Source organism: Megalopta genalis, unplaced genomic scaffold, assembly GCF_051020955.1.
Source record: "Megalopta genalis isolate 19385.01 unplaced genomic scaffold, iyMegGena1_principal scaffold0100, whole genome shotgun sequence".
Lineage (NCBI taxonomy): Eukaryota > Metazoa > Arthropoda > Insecta > Hymenoptera > Halictidae > Megalopta > Megalopta genalis.
In genome coordinates, this window is record NW_027476169.1 from 541,316 (window position 1) to 559,282 (window position 17,967).

A 17,967-nucleotide genomic window follows, 5' to 3' on the forward strand; every position below is an offset into this window, starting at 1 on the left:
ATTCCTAATCGAAACGAGTGATTAATCTCGTTCTTGAACAGGTTCCGAAAAGTATGGCCTCCGGAATGCGTTTGCGGCGGTTCAAATGGTGTAAGGACGGTGGTGTATCACACTTCCTTTGCGGAAGTGGAAGCGCCACCGTCGACAGCGTCCTGCGCCGCCGCAATGGCCGCTCTCTGTTCAGCGGCGGCGCTACGCGTAAAACGTCTTGTCGACGCTGGAAACTCGGGGATTGGCTCAACCGTCCTCTTGCGTTTAAGTTTTCGGTTCTCCGTGAGAACACGCTGACGGTTGAGCTCTTTCCCCTCCGCAGTCCTCTTCCACTTATAATAATGGATGATGATTTCTCCCTGCAACATTATAAAAAAAAAAGCTTTGAGCATATCGTGCATGAAAAATATACGTACGATTATTTTTTTGGAGGAACGATCAACCGCGAAGCATGGATTTATCAACGTGTTTACTTCAAGAAGAAAACTTCTGTTCGACTTTCAAGGTCTTCCTAGAATCCAACGATCGAAAATAGTGGTAGATCTCGAAGCGATGATTACTCGAAAGAGCAGTGATAATAGAAATAATGATAATAAGCAAGAAAAAAGAAGAGGAAGAAACTGACGATGAAATTGAACTTACCCTGGTCTTCTCCGGCAAATATTGTTTTCTTAAAGAGGCAAAATCCTTGCCGTGTACTACATAACCTGCAGCGAACAGCTCCTGAAAAATATAACATAATATTATAGAATATGATCGTGATCTCTTTTCACCTGGTTAACACCTTAACCTACAACTACGGGCATAGCCCGCGTAGTACGCTGATCGGGCCAAATATAAACATTAGCGGCGGCGCCCTTTTAAATTTATAAATATTTGTGGAATATTGTATTTATACAGTATATATATAAAAAATATTATAAATATTATATATATTTATACAAAAATCAGTAATACAAGATGCGATACAATTCGAAACATTCCGGTCGGTAATATTTACGATTGGCCCGATCAGCGTATTACACAAGTCGAATCGAATGGCTCGAAGGCTGCGCGAGCATGTTTACGTTTTCGGCCTAAAAAATTCTCGAACGTTAAATCGTAGGTTAAGGAGTTAAATGTAGAAGCTACCGTTATTAGAATATATATCGCCGGGCCGAGAATTAGAATTTCGCGAATCTCAAGTTCAAGCAATCCCTCGAATAACATGTACGAGAAACTTTAACGCGACATATTAATTTTGACATAATTACTATGATTAACATAACCGCGCGGTGTCGTTGCAATGGTAATGGAAATCGTACAATATTTCATAAACAATAATAAGTATATCATAATTTTGCGTTTCGATAATAAGACCAACAACCGGGAAATTTTAGTATTATTGGCAAATTTTTATTACCATACATACATCGCGTACATCGTGAATATTTAAAAATGTTACATTCGATATGATTATACGTATAAAATAAATGATTAACGAAAAATGTATAATTTCATGGAAATTCTTAATAAAAATAAAAAAAATTGAAGAATTGAGCGCACACCTTTCAAAATGCAGCAACTTTTTAAAAAAAAAAATCAAAAACTCGTTTTTTTTCAACTTTTTATTGGGCCTATAACACGGAAATGAAAAAATTTTGAAATATAAAATCGTAGATAACTCGGTAACTTGTATGCATGCTGAAAAATCTATTGGAAATGTTACTTTTTCTTTCTTTTTGGTTATCCCAAATAATAGCAAAATTAATAACACCCGTTTCAGCAGACAGGGTCTAGTAGACTAGATGCTCTATCATCTGAAAAATATTCGAGTTGCTTAGTCCAGTTTTAAAGTATCCTCAATTTTGTGAGACTTCTACTCGTTCTTAACACTGGTCTTTTACTGAGCTCCGAGCATGACAGATTCTCTACAACAATTACAAGACTGAATTTTATTCAAACTCTTCGGCAATTTTATTATAATGAACGCTTGATTCAAGAAACTTTTTAACATTTTTTTTAAATTTTTAAAAATTTTCTTTTAATTTTAAAAAATCCTTTTTTCTATGAAGGGTATGCGATGAAAATGTAAAGCCATTTTATTTTCTGTCGATTATCCTTTATTAAATTTGTCATATATTGCGACAGGTATGAAAAAATAGAATTATGTACATCTTATCTTCATTCGATACATTCATTCGACACGTTCATTCATACAACTAGAATTCTTCTCATTTGAAGAAACAACTATCTACCGTGCCCAAATCAGGTATTTGTATTATTGTACATTACAACTTTTCTATTTCTCTATTCTATAAACTAATATCGAACGGAAAACGCATGGTAATCGAGATCGATGAAATACTTTGAAGTACATATAATTATTACCATTACGAATATTACTCCACGTTAAAAATTCTAACATGTCGGAAAACTACCTTATAGTATTACAAAATTTAATATATTTTACGTCAGGTTTCACACAGTTGAATGAGAACAACGTCCCACACAAATAAAAGAAAAAACATAATAACAATATACAGTGGCCTTAATTAAATAAAATATCGCCTACCGTCACTGTACATTAAAAATATATACAATATATATAATATAGTACACGAAGCTTGTCAATAAGCAGTCAGTGAGCAAGTATCGAAATTAATGACGCCGATAACGCTTGGAGATTAAAATTATTTCACCGGGATCTATTCAATATCAGTCTTCAACGGTCTACTCAGCAACGCCATGCAGATATTCATTCATTCCTAATCGAAACGAGTGATTAATCTCGTTCTTGAACAGGTGCCGAAAAGTATGGCCTCCGGAATGCGTTTGCGGCGGTTCAAATGGTGTAAGGACGGTGGTGTATCACACTTCCTTTGCGGAAGTGGAAGCGCCACCGTCGACAGCGTCCTGCGCCGCCGCAATGGCCGCTCTCTGTTCAGCGGCGGCGCTACGCGTAAAACGTCTTGTCGACGCTGGAAACTCGGGGATTGGCTCAACCGTCCTCTTGCGTTTAAGTTTTCGGTTCTCCGTGAGAACACGCTGACGGTTGAGCTCTTTCCCCTCCGCAGTCCTCTTCCACTTATAATAATGGATGATGATTTCTCCCTGCAACATTATAAAAAAAAAAGCTTTGAGCATATCGTGCATGAAAAATATACGTACGATTATTTTTTTGGAGGAACGATCAACCGCGAAGCATGGATTTATCAACGTGTTTACTTCAAGAAGAAAACTTCTGTTCGACTTTCAAGGTCTTCCTAGAATCGAACGATCGAAAATAGTGGTAGATCTCGAAGCGATGATTACTCGAAAGAGCAGAGATAATAGAAATAATGATAATAAGCAAGAAAAAAGAAAAGGAAAAAACTGACGATGAAATTGAACTTACCCTGGTCTTTTCCGGCAAATATTTTTTCCTCAAAGAGGCAAAATCCTTGCCGTGTTCTGCATAACCTGCAGCGAACAGCTCCTGAAAAATATAACATAATATTATAGAATATGATCGTGATCTCTTTTCACCTGGTTAACACCTTAACCTACAACTACGGGCATAGCCCGCGTAGTACGCTGATCGGGCCAAATATAAACATTAGCGGCGGCGCCCTTTTAAATTTATAAATATTTGTGGAATATTGTATTTATACAGTATATATATAAAAAATATTATAAATATTATATATATTTATACAAAAATCAGTAATACAAGATGCGATACAATTCGAAACATTCCGGTCGGTAATATTTACGATTGGCCCGATCAGCGTATTACACAAGTCGAATCGAATGGCTCGAAGGCTGCGCGAGCATGTTTACGTTTTCGGCCTAAAAAGTTCTCGAACGTTAAATCGTAGGTTAAGGAGTTAAATGTAGAAGCTACCGTTATTAGAATATATATCGCCGGGCCGAGAATTAGAATTTCGCGAATCTCAAGTTCAAGCAATCCCTCGAATAACATGTACGAGAAACTTTAACGCGACATATTAATTTTGACATAATTACTATGATTAACATAACCGCGCGGTGTCGTTGCAATGGTAATCGAAATCGGTATCGTTAAAACAGAAGAAAATAGAATATGATTATTGTTGTATCACTCACCCTGTCATTTGTGGACCATTTCGCCGTCAGCGTCTGCGGAGGCCCATGTTTTTTCATATGAGCCAATGCCGTAAGCGGCTTGTACCGATTTTGGTGCAGGCAGTCACTGAAGTATTGGTCCGCCATACCGGATGCAGAGTTTTCCAGTGCCTCGTTAAAACTGATACCCTTCTGGCACTGCGTTTCGCACAGCAGAAATCTTGCGTACCGAGTGTACAATGAGTACCAGAGGGGTACTTCGGCGGGTGGTTTCCAGATCGGTTCGTCCTGCTCGCCGTATTCTACGAGGGCCTCACTCTTATCCCGGCACTCAGGTATAACTGCTGCCCTTTCTTTATAAAATTCCACCGTGTTCTATTAAAAAAAAAATGACATTTTAATTAGTTCACTGTAGACGCGACGAAATTCCGATTTCTTGTGCACGGCAAAATCGTCGAGACTACCGCAAAACGCGACGCGCAGAAATAATTCAATTTAACGTTTTCCTTTTTTGTTCATTTTCACCGATAGACGATTAAGATGATTTTATTCAGAGAACACTGTCTTTTCTAACACTTGGCCAACCGAACTGGCAGATTATGATTAATGAAAAATTAAAAAAAGTATGAAGTATATAATATATAAAGTAAATATAATAATATATGAAGTATAAGTTTGCTTTATAATTTTTGTTTTTTAATCGAACGAAATATTTTAATTTTACGAACATTTCTGAGGTTTCTAGCGCGGCCGTGGAAGCATTAAGAAAGAAATACAGCGGCGAATAAATACGAACCTTTTTCGGCGACTTTTTCGACGAATTCCTCCGGTTCTTCCTGTTACCCATCTCACAGAACTACGCGCACTTCTTTCGATTTCAAACTCGTTCCGTCAAAGACAAGACTGTTTATGATTACGCGCACTTCTTTCGATTTCAAACTCTCTCCGTCGAAGATAAGACTGTTTATGATTACGCGCACTTCTTTCGATTTCAAACTCGCTCTGTCGAAGACAAGACTGTTTATGATTACGCGCACTTCTTTCGATTTCAAACCCTATCCGTCGAAGACAAGACTCTTTATGATTAAGATAATCGTCGCGCCAGCTTATATATGCTTACCATCCCTCAGGTATTCGAAAATGCACGTGGTCCACCCTCACCCCCTCCACGTATCCTATATTTTTGCCAATAGCAAAGGATCTTTATGGAAGGAGGTACGCGTCCTCTTTATCCTTGCCTGCAATAAAGGATCATTATGGAGGGGGGCACACGAATTTCGATTTTCCGAAGCCGCCGCTCCTGCTGGCGCAGGTAAATTTCTATTAATTACCCCGGGCCGGCTGTAATGGAATGCGACGCTAATCGTACCATCGGGGAAAACACGCAGAAACGCGTCCGTCGCATACTGCAGATTGATGGACGAGTTTTCTTTTTTCTTTAAACAATTGTTTTAAACAATTTGTTAATACATGCACACGGTTATTGAAACATATAGGTAAGCTTTGGAAAAAAAGAGCGATCGGAATAGAAGAAAACAGATTCAGCTATCGAGGATTAATTGATTCGAATAATTATATTATTATATAATATTATATATACGAGCCGTTTATTTTTAAAGTGGCTTAAGTCACTTTACCGTAATGAAAAGTGTTTATACGAAATTATTTATACTGAGAAAAATATCAGTATCCTGAGATAACAAATACAAGAAAATCTTCTCGAAAGTTAGCATCCATATTTTGAAAAAAATAATGAAAGTAACGGTAGTTGTAAATAAAACTTAGTATGATCTTTTTATCTGTAAACAATTTAGAGCGATATCGAAATTCAGAATCCTAATATTTGGGAGATGGATGTGTTTAGCTCTTAACAGTATCGCAAATATGTTTAATTGGAAAACGGTGCAAGTCCAGCTTAGATTGAAATTATTTTTAATCGTATGGTAAAATTTAATTCCGACTGCTGTTATGCTGAAACAAATGTGATGGTTTAACATCGTGTCCGAAATGTGTAGGGTGTTTTTATCTATCTATCTATCTATCTTTGATATTGGTAATCGGTTATTGTACAATATTTCATAAACAATAATAAGTATATCATAATTTTGCGTTTCGATAATAAGACCAACAACCGGGAAATTTTTGTATTATTGGCAAATTTTTATTACCATACATACATCGCGTACATCGTGAATATTTAAAAATGTTACATTCGATATGATTATACGTATAAAATAAATGATTAACGAAAAATGTATAATTTCATGGAAATTCTTAATAAAAATAAAAAAAATTGAAGAATTGAGCGCACACCTTTCAAAATGCAGCAACTTTTTAAAAAAAAAAATCAAAAACTCGTTTTTTTTTCAACTTTTTATTGGGCCTATAACACGGAAATGAAAAAATTTTGAAATATAAAATCGTAGATAACTCGGTAACTTGTATGCATGCTGAAAAATCTATTGGAAATGTTACTTTTTCTTTCTTTTTGGTTATCCCAAATAATAGCAAAATTAATAACACCCGTTTCAGCAGACAGGGTCTAGTAGACTAGATGCTCTATCATCTGAAAAATATTCGAGTTGCTTAGTCCAGTTTTAAAGTATCCTCAATTTTGTGAGACTTCTACTCGTTCTTAACACTGGTCTTTTACTGAGCTCCGAGCATGACAGATTCTCTACAACAATTACAAGACTGAATTTTATTCAAACTCTTCGGCAATTTTATTATAATGAACGCTTGATTCAAGAAACTTTTTAACATTTTTTTTAAATTTTTAAAAATTTTCTTTTAATTTTAAAAAATCCTTTTTTCTATGAAGGGTATGCGATGAAAATGTAAAGCCATTTTATTTTCTGTCGATTATCCTTTATTAAATTTGTCATATATTGCGACAGGTATGAAAAAATAGAATTATGTACATCTTATCTTCATTCGATACATTCATTCGACACGTTCATTCATACAACTAGAATTCTTCTCATTTGAAGAAACAACTATCTACCGTGCCCAAATCAGGTATTTGTATTATTGTACATTACAACTTTTCTATTTCTCTATTCTATAAACTAATATCGAACGGAAAACGCATGGTAATCGAGATCGATGAAATACTTTGAAGTACATATAATTATTACCATTACGAATATTACTCCACGTTAAAAATTCTAACATGTCGGAAAACTACCTTATAGTATTACAAAATTTAATATATTTTACGTCAGGTTTCACACAGTTGAATGAGAACAACGTCCCACACAAATAAAAGAAAAAACATAATAACAATATACAGTGGCCTTAATTAAATAAAATATCGCCTACCGTCACTGTACATTAAAAATATATACAATATATATAATATAGTACACGAAGCTTGTCAATAAGCAGTCAGTGAGCAAGTATCGAAATTAATGACGCCGATAACGCTTGGAGATTAAAATTATTTCACCGGGATCTATTCAATATCAGTCTTCAACGGTCTACTCAGCAACGCCATGCAGATATTCATTCATTCCTAATCGAAACGAGTGATTAATCTCGTTCTTGAACAGGTTCCGAAAAGTATGGCCTCCGGAATGCGTTTGCGGCGGTTCAAATGGTGTAAGGACGGTGGTGTATCACACTTCCTTTGCGGAAGTGGAAGCGCCACCGTCGACAGCGTCCTGCGCCGCCGCAATGGCCGCTCTCTGTTCAGCGGCGGCGCTACGCGTAAAACGTCTTGTCGACGCTGGAAACTCGGGGATTGGCTCAACCGTCCTCTTGCGTTTAAGTTTTCGGTTCTCCGTGAGAACACGCTGACGGTTGAGCTCTTTCCCCTCCGCAGTCCTCTTCCACTTATAATAATGGATGATGATTTCTCCCTGCAACATTATAAAAAAAAAAGCTTTGAGCATATCGTGCATGAAAAATATACGTACGATTATTTTTTTGGAGGAACGATCAACCGCGAAGCATGGATTTATCAACGTGTTTACTTCAAGAAGAAAACTTCTGTTCGACTTTCAAGGTCTTCCTAGAATCCAACGATCGAAAATAGTGGTAGATCTCGAAGCGATGATTACTCGAAAGAGCAGTGATAATAGAAATAATGATAATAAGCAAGAAAAAAGAAGAGGAAGAAACTGACGATGAAATTGAACTTACCCTGGTCTTCTCCGGCAAATATTGTTTTCTTAAAGAGGCAAAATCCTTGCCGTGTACTACATAACCTGCAGCGAACAGCTCCTGAAAAATATAACATAATATTATAGAATATGATCGTGATCTCTTTTCACCTGGTTAACACCTTAACCTACAACTACGGGCATAGCCCGCGTAGTACGCTGATCGGGCCAAATATAAACATTAGCGGCGGCGCCCTTTTAAATTTATAAATATTTGTGGAATATTGTATTTATACAGTATATATATAAAAAATATTATAAATATTATATATATTTATACAAAAATCAGTAATACAAGATGCGATACAATTCGAAACATTCCGGTCGGTAATATTTACGATTGGCCCGATCAGCGTATTACACAAGTCGAATCGAATGGCTCGAAGGCTGCGCGAGCATGTTTACGTTTTCGGCCTAAAAAATTCTCGAACGTTAAATCGTAGGTTAAGGAGTTAAATGTAGAAGCTACCGTTATTAGAATATATATCGCCGGGCCGAGAATTAGAATTTCGCGAATCTCAAGTTCAAGCAATCCCTCGAATAACATGTACGAGAAACTTTAACGCGACATATTAATTTTGACATAATTACTATGATTAACATAACCGCGCGGTGTCGTTGCAATGGTAATGGAAATCGTACAATATTTCATAAACAATAATAAGTATATCATAATTTTGCGTTTCGATAATAAGACCAACAACCGGGAAATTTTAGTATTATTGGCAAATTTTTATTACCATACATACATCGCGTACATCGTGAATATTTAAAAATGTTACATTCGATATGATTATACGTATAAAATAAATGATTAACGAAAAATGTATAATTTCATGGAAATTCTTAATAAAAATAAAAAAAATTGAAGAATTGAGCGCACACCTTTCAAAATGCAGCAACTTTTTAAAAAAAAAAATCAAAAACTCGTTTTTTTTTCAACTTTTTATTGGGCCTATAACACGGAAATGAAAAAATTTTGAAATATAAAATCGTAGATAACTCGGTAACTTGTATGCATGCTGAAAAATCTATTGGAAATGTTACTTTTTCTTTCTTTTTGGTTATCCCAAATAATAGCAAAATTAATAACACCCGTTTCAGCAGACAGGGTCTAGTAGACTAGATGCTCTATCATCTGAAAAATATTCGAGTTGCTTAGTCCAGTTTTAAAGTATCCTCAATTTTGTGAGACTTCTACTCGTTCTTAACACTGGTCTTTTACTGAGCTCCGAGCATGACAGATTCTCTACAACAATTACAAGACTGAATTTTATTCAAACTCTTCGGCAATTTTATTATAATGAACGCTTGATTCAAGAAACTTTTTAACATTTTTTTTAAATTTTTAAAAATTTTCTTTTAATTTTAAAAAATCCTTTTTTCTATGAAGGGTATGCGATGAAAATGTAAAGCCATTTTATTTTCTGTCGATTATCCTTTATTAAATTTGTCATATATTGCGACAGGTATGAAAAAATAGAATTATGTACATCTTATCTTCATTCGATACATTCATTCGACACGTTCATTCATACAACTAGAATTCTTCTCATTTGAAGAAACAACTATCTACCGTGCCCAAATCAGGTATTTGTATTATTGTACATTACAACTTTTCTATTTCTCTATTCTATAAACTAATATCGAACGGAAAACGCATGGTAATCGAGATCGATGAAATACTTTGAAGTACATATAATTATTACCATTACGAATATTACTCCACGTTAAAAATTCTAACATGTCGGAAAACTACCTTATAGTATTACAAAATTTAATATATTTTACGTCAGGTTTCACACAGTTGAATGAGAACAACGTCCCACACAAATAAAAGAAAAAACATAATAACAATATACAGTGGCCTTAATTAAATAAAATATCGCCTACCGTCACTGTACATTAAAAATATATACAATATATATAATATAGTACACGAAGCTTGTCAATAAGCAGTCAGTGAGCAAGTATCGAAATTAATGACGCCGATAACGCTTGGAGATTAAAATTATTTCACCGGGATCTATTCAATATCAGTCTTCAACGGTCTACTCAGCAACGCCATGCAGATATTCATTCATTCCTAATCGAAACGAGTGATTAATCTCGTTCTTGAACAGGTTCCGAAAAGTATGGCCTCCGGAATGCGTTTGCGGCGGTTCAAATGGTGTAAGGACGGTGGTGTATCACACTTCCTTTGCGGAAGTGGAAGCGCCACCGTCGACAGCGTCCTGCGCCGCCGCAATGGCCGCTCTCTGTTCAGCGGCGGCGCTACGCGTAAAACGTCTTGTCGACGCTGGAAACTCGGGGATTGGCTCAACCGTCCTCTTGCGTTTAAGTTTTCGGTTCTCCGTGAGAACACGCTGACGGTTGAGCTCTTTCCCCTCCGCAGTCCTCTTCCACTTATAATAATGGATGATGATTTCTCCCTGCAACATTATAAAAAAAAAAGCTTTGAGCATATCGTGCATGAAAAATATACGTACGATTATTTTTTTGGAGGAACGATCAACCGCGAAGCATGGATTTATCAACGTGTTTACTTCAAGAAGAAAACTTCTGTTCGACTTTCAAGGTCTTCCTAGAATCCAACGATCGAAAATAGTGGTAGATCTCGAAGCGATGATTACTCGAAAGAGCAGTGATAATAGAAATAATGATAATAAGCAAGAAAAAAGAAGAGGAAGAAACTGACGATGAAATTGAACTTACCCTGGTCTTCTCCGGCAAATATTGTTTTCTTAAAGAGGCAAAATCCTTGCCGTGTACTACATAACCTGCAGCGAACAGCTCCTGAAAAATATAACATAATATTATAGAATATGATCGTGATCTCTTTTCACCTGGTTAACACCTTAACCTACAACTACGGGCATAGCCCGCGTAGTACGCTGATCGGGCCAAATATAAACATTAGCGGCGGCGCCCTTTTAAATTTATAAATATTTGTGGAATATTGTATTTATACAGTATATATATAAAAAATATTATAAATATTATATATATTTATACAAAAATCAGTAATACAAGATGCGATACAATTCGAAACATTCCGGTCGGTAATATTTACGATTGGCCCGATCAGCGTATTACACAAGTCGAATCGAATGGCTCGAAGGCTGCGCGAGCATGTTTACGTTTTCGGCCTAAAAAATTCTCGAACGTTAAATCGTAGGTTAAGGAGTTAAATGTAGAAGCTACCGTTATTAGAATATATATCGCCGGGCCGAGAATTAGAATTTCGCGAATCTCAAGTTCAAGCAATCCCTCGAATAACATGTACGAGAAACTTTAACGCGACATATTAATTTTGACATAATTACTATGATTAACATAACCGCGCGGTGTCGTTGCAATGGTAATGGAAATCGTACAATATTTCATAAACAATAATAAGTATATCATAATTTTGCGTTTCGATAATAAGACCAACAACCGGGAAATTTTAGTATTATTGGCAAATTTTTATTACCATACATACATCGCGTACATCGTGAATATTTAAAAATGTTACATTCGATATGATTATACGTATAAAATAAATGATTAACGAAAAATGTATAATTTCATGGAAATTCTTAATAAAAATAAAAAAAATTGAAGAATTGAGCGCACACCTTTCAAAATGCAGCAACTTTTTAAAAAAAAAAATCAAAAACTCGTTTTTTTTCAACTTTTTATTGGGCCTATAACACGGAAATGAAAAAATTTTGAAATATAAAATCGTAGATAACTCGGTAACTTGTATGCATGCTGAAAAATCTATTGGAAATGTTACTTTTTCTTTCTTTTTGGTTATCCCAAATAATAGCAAAATTAATAACACCCGTTTCAGCAGACAGGGTCTAGTAGACTAGATGCTCTATCATCTGAAAAATATTCGAGTTGCTTAGTCCAGTTTTAAAGTATCCTCAATTTTGTGAGACTTCTACTCGTTCTTAACACTGGTCTTTTACTGAGCTCCGAGCATGACAGATTCTCTACAACAATTACAAGACTGAATTTTATTCAAACTCTTCGGCAATTTTATTATAATGAACGCTTGATTCAAGAAACTTTTTAACATTTTTTTTAAATTTTTAAAAATTTTCTTTTAATTTTAAAAAATCCTTTTTTCTATGAAGGGTATGCGATGAAAATGTAAAGCCATTTTATTTTCTGTCGATTATCCTTTATTAAATTTGTCATATATTGCGACAGGTATGAAAAAATAGAATTATGTACATCTTATCTTCATTCGATACATTCATTCGACACGTTCATTCATACAACTAGAATTCTTCTCATTTGAAGAAACAACTATCTACCGTGCCCAAATCAGGTATTTGTATTATTGTACATTACAACTTTTCTATTTCTCTATTCTATAAACTAATATCGAACGGAAAACGCATGGTAATCGAGATCGATGAAATACTTTGAAGTACATATAATTATTACCATTACGAATATTACTCCACGTTAAAAATTCTAACATGTCGGAAAACTACCTTATAGTATTACAAAATTTAATATATTTTACGTCAGGTTTCACACAGTTGAATGAGAACAACGTCCCACACAAATAAAAGAAAAAACATAATAACAATATACAGTGGCCTTAATTAAATAAAATATCGCCTACCGTCACTGTACATTAAAAATATATACAATATATATAATATAGTACACGAAGCTTGTCAATAAGCAGTCAGTGAGCAAGTATCGAAATTAATGACGCCGATAACGCTTGGAGATTAAAATTATTTCACCGGGATCTATTCAATATCAGTCTTCAACGGTCTACTCAGCAACGCCATGCAGATATTCATTCATTCCTAATCGAAACGAGTGATTAATCTCGTTCTTGAACAGGTGCCGAAAAGTATGGCCTCCGGAATGCGTTTGCGGCGGTTCAAATGGTGTAAGGACGGTGGTGTATCACACTTCCTTTGCGGAAGTGGAAGCGCCACCGTCGACAGCGTCCTGCGCCGCCGCAATGGCCGCTCTCTGTTCAGCGGCGGCGCTACGCGTAAAACGTCTTGTCGACGCTGGAAACTCGGGGATTGGCTCAACCGTCCTCTTGCGTTTAAGTTTTCGGTTCTCCGTGAGAACACGCTGACGGTTGAGCTCTTTCCCCTCCGCAGTCCTCTTCCACTTATAATAATGGATGATGATTTCTCCCTGCAACATTATAAAAAAAAAAGCTTTGAGCATATCGTGCATGAAAAATATACGTACGATTATTTTTTTGGAGGAACGATCAACCGCGAAGCATGGATTTATCAACGTGTTTACTTCAAGAAGAAAACTTCTGTTCGACTTTCAAGGTCTTCCTAGAATCGAACGATCGAAAATAGTGGTAGATCTCGAAGCGATGATTACTCGAAAGAGCAGAGATAATAGAAATAATGATAATAAGCAAGAAAAAAGAAAAGGAAAAAACTGACGATGAAATTGAACTTACCCTGGTCTTTTCCGGCAAATATTTTTTCCTCAAAGAGGCAAAATCCTTGCCGTGTTCTGCATAACCTGCAGCGAACAGCTCCTGAAAAATATAACATAATATTATAGAATATGATCGTGATCTCTTTTCACCTGGTTAACACCTTAACCTACAACTACGGGCATAGCCCGCGTAGTACGCTGATCGGGCCAAATATAAACATTAGCGGCGGCGCCCTTTTAAATTTATAAATATTTGTGGAATATTGTATTTATACAGTATATATATAAAAAATATTATAAATATTATATATATTTATACAAAAATCAGTAATACAAGATGCGATACAATTCGAAACATTCCGGTCGGTAATATTTACGATTGGCCCGATCAGCGTATTACACAAGTCGAATCGAATGGCTCGAAGGCTGCGCGAGCATGTTTACGTTTTCGGCCTAAAAAGTTCTCGAACGTTAAATCGTAGGTTAAGGAGTTAAATGTAGAAGCTACCGTTATTAGAATATATATCGCCGGGCCGAGAATTAGAATTTCGCGAATCTCAAGTTCAAGCAATCCCTCGAATAACATGTACGAGAAACTTTAACGCGACATATTAATTTTGACATAATTACTATGATTAACATAACCGCGCGGTGTCGTTGCAATGGTAATCGAAATCGGTATCGTTAAAACAGAAGAAAATAGAATATGATTATTGTTGTATCACTCACCCTGTCATTTGTGGACCATTTCGCCGTCAGCGTCTGCGGAGGCCCATGTTTTTTCATATGAGCCAATGCCGTAAGCGGCTTGTACCGATTTTGGTGCAGGCAGTCACTGAAGTATTGGTCCGCCATACCGGATGCAGAGTTTTCCAGTGCCTCGTTAAAACTGATACCCTTCTGGCACTGCGTTTCGCACAGCAGAAATCTTGCGTACCGAGTGTACAATGAGTACCAGAGGGGTACTTCGGCGGGTGGTTTCCAGATCGGTTCGTCCTGCTCGCCGTATTCTACGAGGGCCTCACTCTTATCCCGGCACTCAGGTATAACTGCTGCCCTTTCTTTATAAAATTCCACCGTGTTCTATTAAAAAAAAAATGACATTTTAATTAGTTCACTGTAGACGCGACGAAATTCCGATTTCTTGTGCACGGCAAAATCGTCGAGACTACCGCAAAACGCGACGCGCAGAAATAATTCAATTTAACGTTTTCCTTTTTTGTTCATTTTCACCGATAGACGATTAAGATGATTTTATTCAGAGAACACTGTCTTTTCTAACACTTGGCCAACCGAACTGGCAGATTATGATTAATGAAAAATTAAAAAAAGTATGAAGTATATAATATATAAAGTAAATATAATAATATATGAAGTATAAGTTTGCTTTATAATTTTTGTTTTTTAATCGAACGAAATATTTTAATTTTACGAACATTTCTGAGGTTTCTAGCGCGGCCGTGGAAGCATTAAGAAAGAAATACAGCGGCGAATAAATACGAACCTTTTTCGGCGACTTTTTCGACGAATTCCTCCGGTTCTTCCTGTTACCCATCTCACAGAACTACGCGCACTTCTTTCGATTTCAAACTCGTTCCGTCAAAGACAAGACTGTTTATGATTACGCGCACTTCTTTCGATTTCAAACTCTCTCCGTCGAAGATAAGACTGTTTATGATTACGCGCACTTCTTTCGATTTCAAACTCGCTCTGTCGAAGACAAGACTGTTTATGATTACGCGCACTTCTTTCGATTTCAAACCCTATCCGTCGAAGACAAGACTCTTTATGATTAAGATAATCGTCGCGCCAGCTTATATATGCTTACCATCCCTCAGGTATTCGAAAATGCACGTGGTCCACCCTCACCCCCTCCACGTATCCTATATTTTTGCCAATAGCAAAGGATCTTTATGGAAGGAGGTACGCGTCCTCTTTATCCTTGCCTGCAATAAAGGATCATTATGGAGGGGGGCACACGAATTTCGATTTTCCGAAGCCGCCGCTCCTGCTGGCGCAGGTAAATTTCTATTAATTACCCCGGGCCGGCTGTAATGGAATGCGACGCTAATCGTACCATCGGGGAAAACACGCAGAAACGCGTCCGTCGCATACTGCAGATTGATGGACGAGTTTTCTTTTTTCTTTAAACAATTGTTTTAAACAATTTGTTAATACATGCACACGGTTATTGAAACATATAGGTAAGCTTTGGAAAAAAAGAGCGATCGGAATAGAAGAAAACAGATTCAGCTATCGAGGATTAATTGATTCGAATAATTATATTATTATATAATATTATATATACGAGCCGTTTATTTTTAAAGTGGCTTAAGTCACTTTACCGTAATGAAAAGTGTTTATACGAAATTATTTATACTGAGAAAAATATCAGTATCCTGAGATAACAAATACAAGAAAATCTTCTCGAAAGTTAGCATCCATATTTTGAAAAAAATAATGAAAGTAACGGTAGTTGTAAATAAAACTTAGTATGATCTTTTTATCTGTAAACAATTTAGAGCGATATCGAAATTCAGAATCCTAATATTTGGGAGATGGATGTGTTTAGCTCTTAACAGTATCGCAAATATGTTTAATTGGAAAACGGTGCAAGTCCAGCTTAGATTGAAATTATTTTTAATCGTATGGTAAAATTTAATTCCGACTGCTGTTATGCTGAAACAAATGTGATGGTTTAACATCGTGTCCGAAATGTGTAGGGTGTTTTTATCTATCTATCTATCTATCTTTGATATTGGTAATCGGTTATTGTACAATATTTCATAAACAATAATAAGTATATCATAATTTTGCGTTTCGATAATAAGACCAACAACCGGGAAATTTTTGTATTATTGGCAAATTTTTATTACCATACATACATCGCGTACATCGTGAATATTTAAAAATGTTACATTCGATATGATTATACGTATAAAATAAATGATTAACGAAAAATGTATAATTTCATGGAAATTCTTAATAAAAATAAAAAAAATTGAAGAATTGAGCGCACACCTTTCAAAATGCAGCAACTTTTTAAAAAAAAAAATCAAAAACTCGTTTTTTTTTCAACTTTTTATTGGGCCTATAACACGGAAATGAAAAAATTTTGAAATATAAAATCGTAGATAACTCGGTAACTTGTATGCATGCTGAAAAATCTATTGGAAATGTTACTTTTTCTTTCTTTTTGGTTATCCCAAATAATAGCAAAATTAATAACACCCGTTTCAGCAGACAGGGTCTAGTAGACTAGATGCTCTATCATCTGAAAAATATTCGAGTTGCTTAGTCCAGTTTTAAAGTATCCTCAATTTTGTGAGACTTCTACTCGTTCTTAACACTGGTCTTTTACTGAGCTCCGAGCATGACAGATTCTCTACAACAATTACAAGACTGAATTTTATTCAAACTCTTCGGCAATTTTATTATAATGAACGCTTGATTCAAGAAACTTTTTAACATTTTTTTTAAATTTTTAAAAATTTTCTTTTAATTTTAAAAAATCCTTTTTTCTATGAAGGGTATGCGATGAAAATGTAAAGCCATTTTATTTTCTGTCGATTATCCTTTATTAAATTTGTCATATATTGCGACAGGTATGAAAAAATAGAATTATGTACATCTTATCTTCATTCGATACATTCATTCGACACGTTCATTCATACAACTAGAATTCTTCTCATTTGAAGAAACAACTATCTACCGTGCCCAAATCAGGTATTTGTATTATTGTACATTACAACTTTTCTATTTCTCTATTCTATAAACTAATATCGAACGGAAAACGCATGGTAATCGAGATCGATGAAATACTTTGAAGTACATATAATTATTACCATTACGAATATTACTCCACGTTAAAAATTCTAACATGTCGGAAAACTACCTTATAGTATTACAAAATTTAATATATTTTACGTCAGGTTTCACACAGTTGAATGAGAACAACGTCCCACACAAATAAAAGAAAAAACATAATAACAATATACAGTGGCCTTAATTAAATAAAATATCGCCTACCGTCACTGTACATTAAAAATATATACAATATATATAATATAGTACACGAAGCTTGTCAATAAGCAGTCAGTGAGCAAGTATCGAAATTAATGACGCCGATAACGCTTGGAGATTAAAATTATTTCACCGGGATCTATTCAATATCAGTCTTCAACGGTCTACTCAGCAACGCCATGCAGATATTCATTCATTCCTAATCGAAACGAGTGATTAATCTCGTTCTTGAACAGGTTCCGAAAAGTATGGCCTCCGGAATGCGTTTGCGGCGGTTCAAATGGTGTAAGGACGG

The 17,967-nt window shown here is 35.6% G+C and overlaps 2 protein-coding genes across 2 annotated transcripts; both read right to left on the bottom strand.

Annotated features, from left to right (window-relative positions):
* Nucleotides 1–107: 107 nt before the first annotated feature.
* Nucleotides 108–5,109, bottom strand: LOC143262221 (uncharacterized). The gene is made up of 5 exons (XM_076528095.1): nt 4,853–5,109; nt 4,078–4,431; nt 3,368–3,448; nt 634–714; nt 108–350 (listed from the first exon to the last, which is right to left on the bottom strand). The coding sequence occupies exons 1-5, from the start codon at nt 4,901–4,903 to the stop codon at nt 108–110; spliced, it is 810 nt and encodes a 269-aa protein (XP_076384210.1). The 5' UTR covers nt 4,904–5,109.
* A 2,564-nt stretch (nt 5,110–7,673) lies between these two features.
* LOC117217396 (uncharacterized) lies at nt 7,674–15,410 on the bottom strand. The gene is made up of 6 exons (XM_076528096.1): nt 15,154–15,410; nt 14,379–14,732; nt 13,669–13,749; nt 10,935–11,015; nt 8,200–8,280; nt 7,674–7,916 (listed from the first exon to the last, which is right to left on the bottom strand). The coding sequence occupies exons 1-6, from the start codon at nt 15,202–15,204 to the stop codon at nt 7,674–7,676; spliced, it is 891 nt and encodes a 296-aa protein (XP_076384211.1). The 5' UTR covers nt 15,205–15,410.
* Nucleotides 15,411–17,967: the final 2,557 nt, after the last annotated feature.

Coding starts and splice junctions, on each gene's coding strand:
- LOC143262221 (XM_076528095.1), bottom strand. CDS start 4,903: ATGGGTAACAGGAAGAACCGGAGGAATTCGTCGAAAAAGTCGCCGAAA. Junction 4,432..4,852: donor CGAAAAAGTCGCCGAAAAAG/GTTCGTATTTAT, acceptor TTTTTTTAATAG/AACACGGTGGAATTTTATAA. Junction 351..633: donor ATTTGCCGGAGAAGACCAGG/GTAAGTTCAATT, acceptor ATAATGTTGCAG/GGAGAAATCATCATCCATTA.
- LOC117217396 (XM_076528096.1), bottom strand. CDS start 15,204: ATGGGTAACAGGAAGAACCGGAGGAATTCGTCGAAAAAGTCGCCGAAA. Junction 14,733..15,153: donor CGAAAAAGTCGCCGAAAAAG/GTTCGTATTTAT, acceptor TTTTTTTAATAG/AACACGGTGGAATTTTATAA. Junction 11,016..13,668: donor ATTTGCCGGAAAAGACCAGG/GTAAGTTCAATT, acceptor TATATTTTTCAG/GAGCTGTTCGCTGCAGGTTA.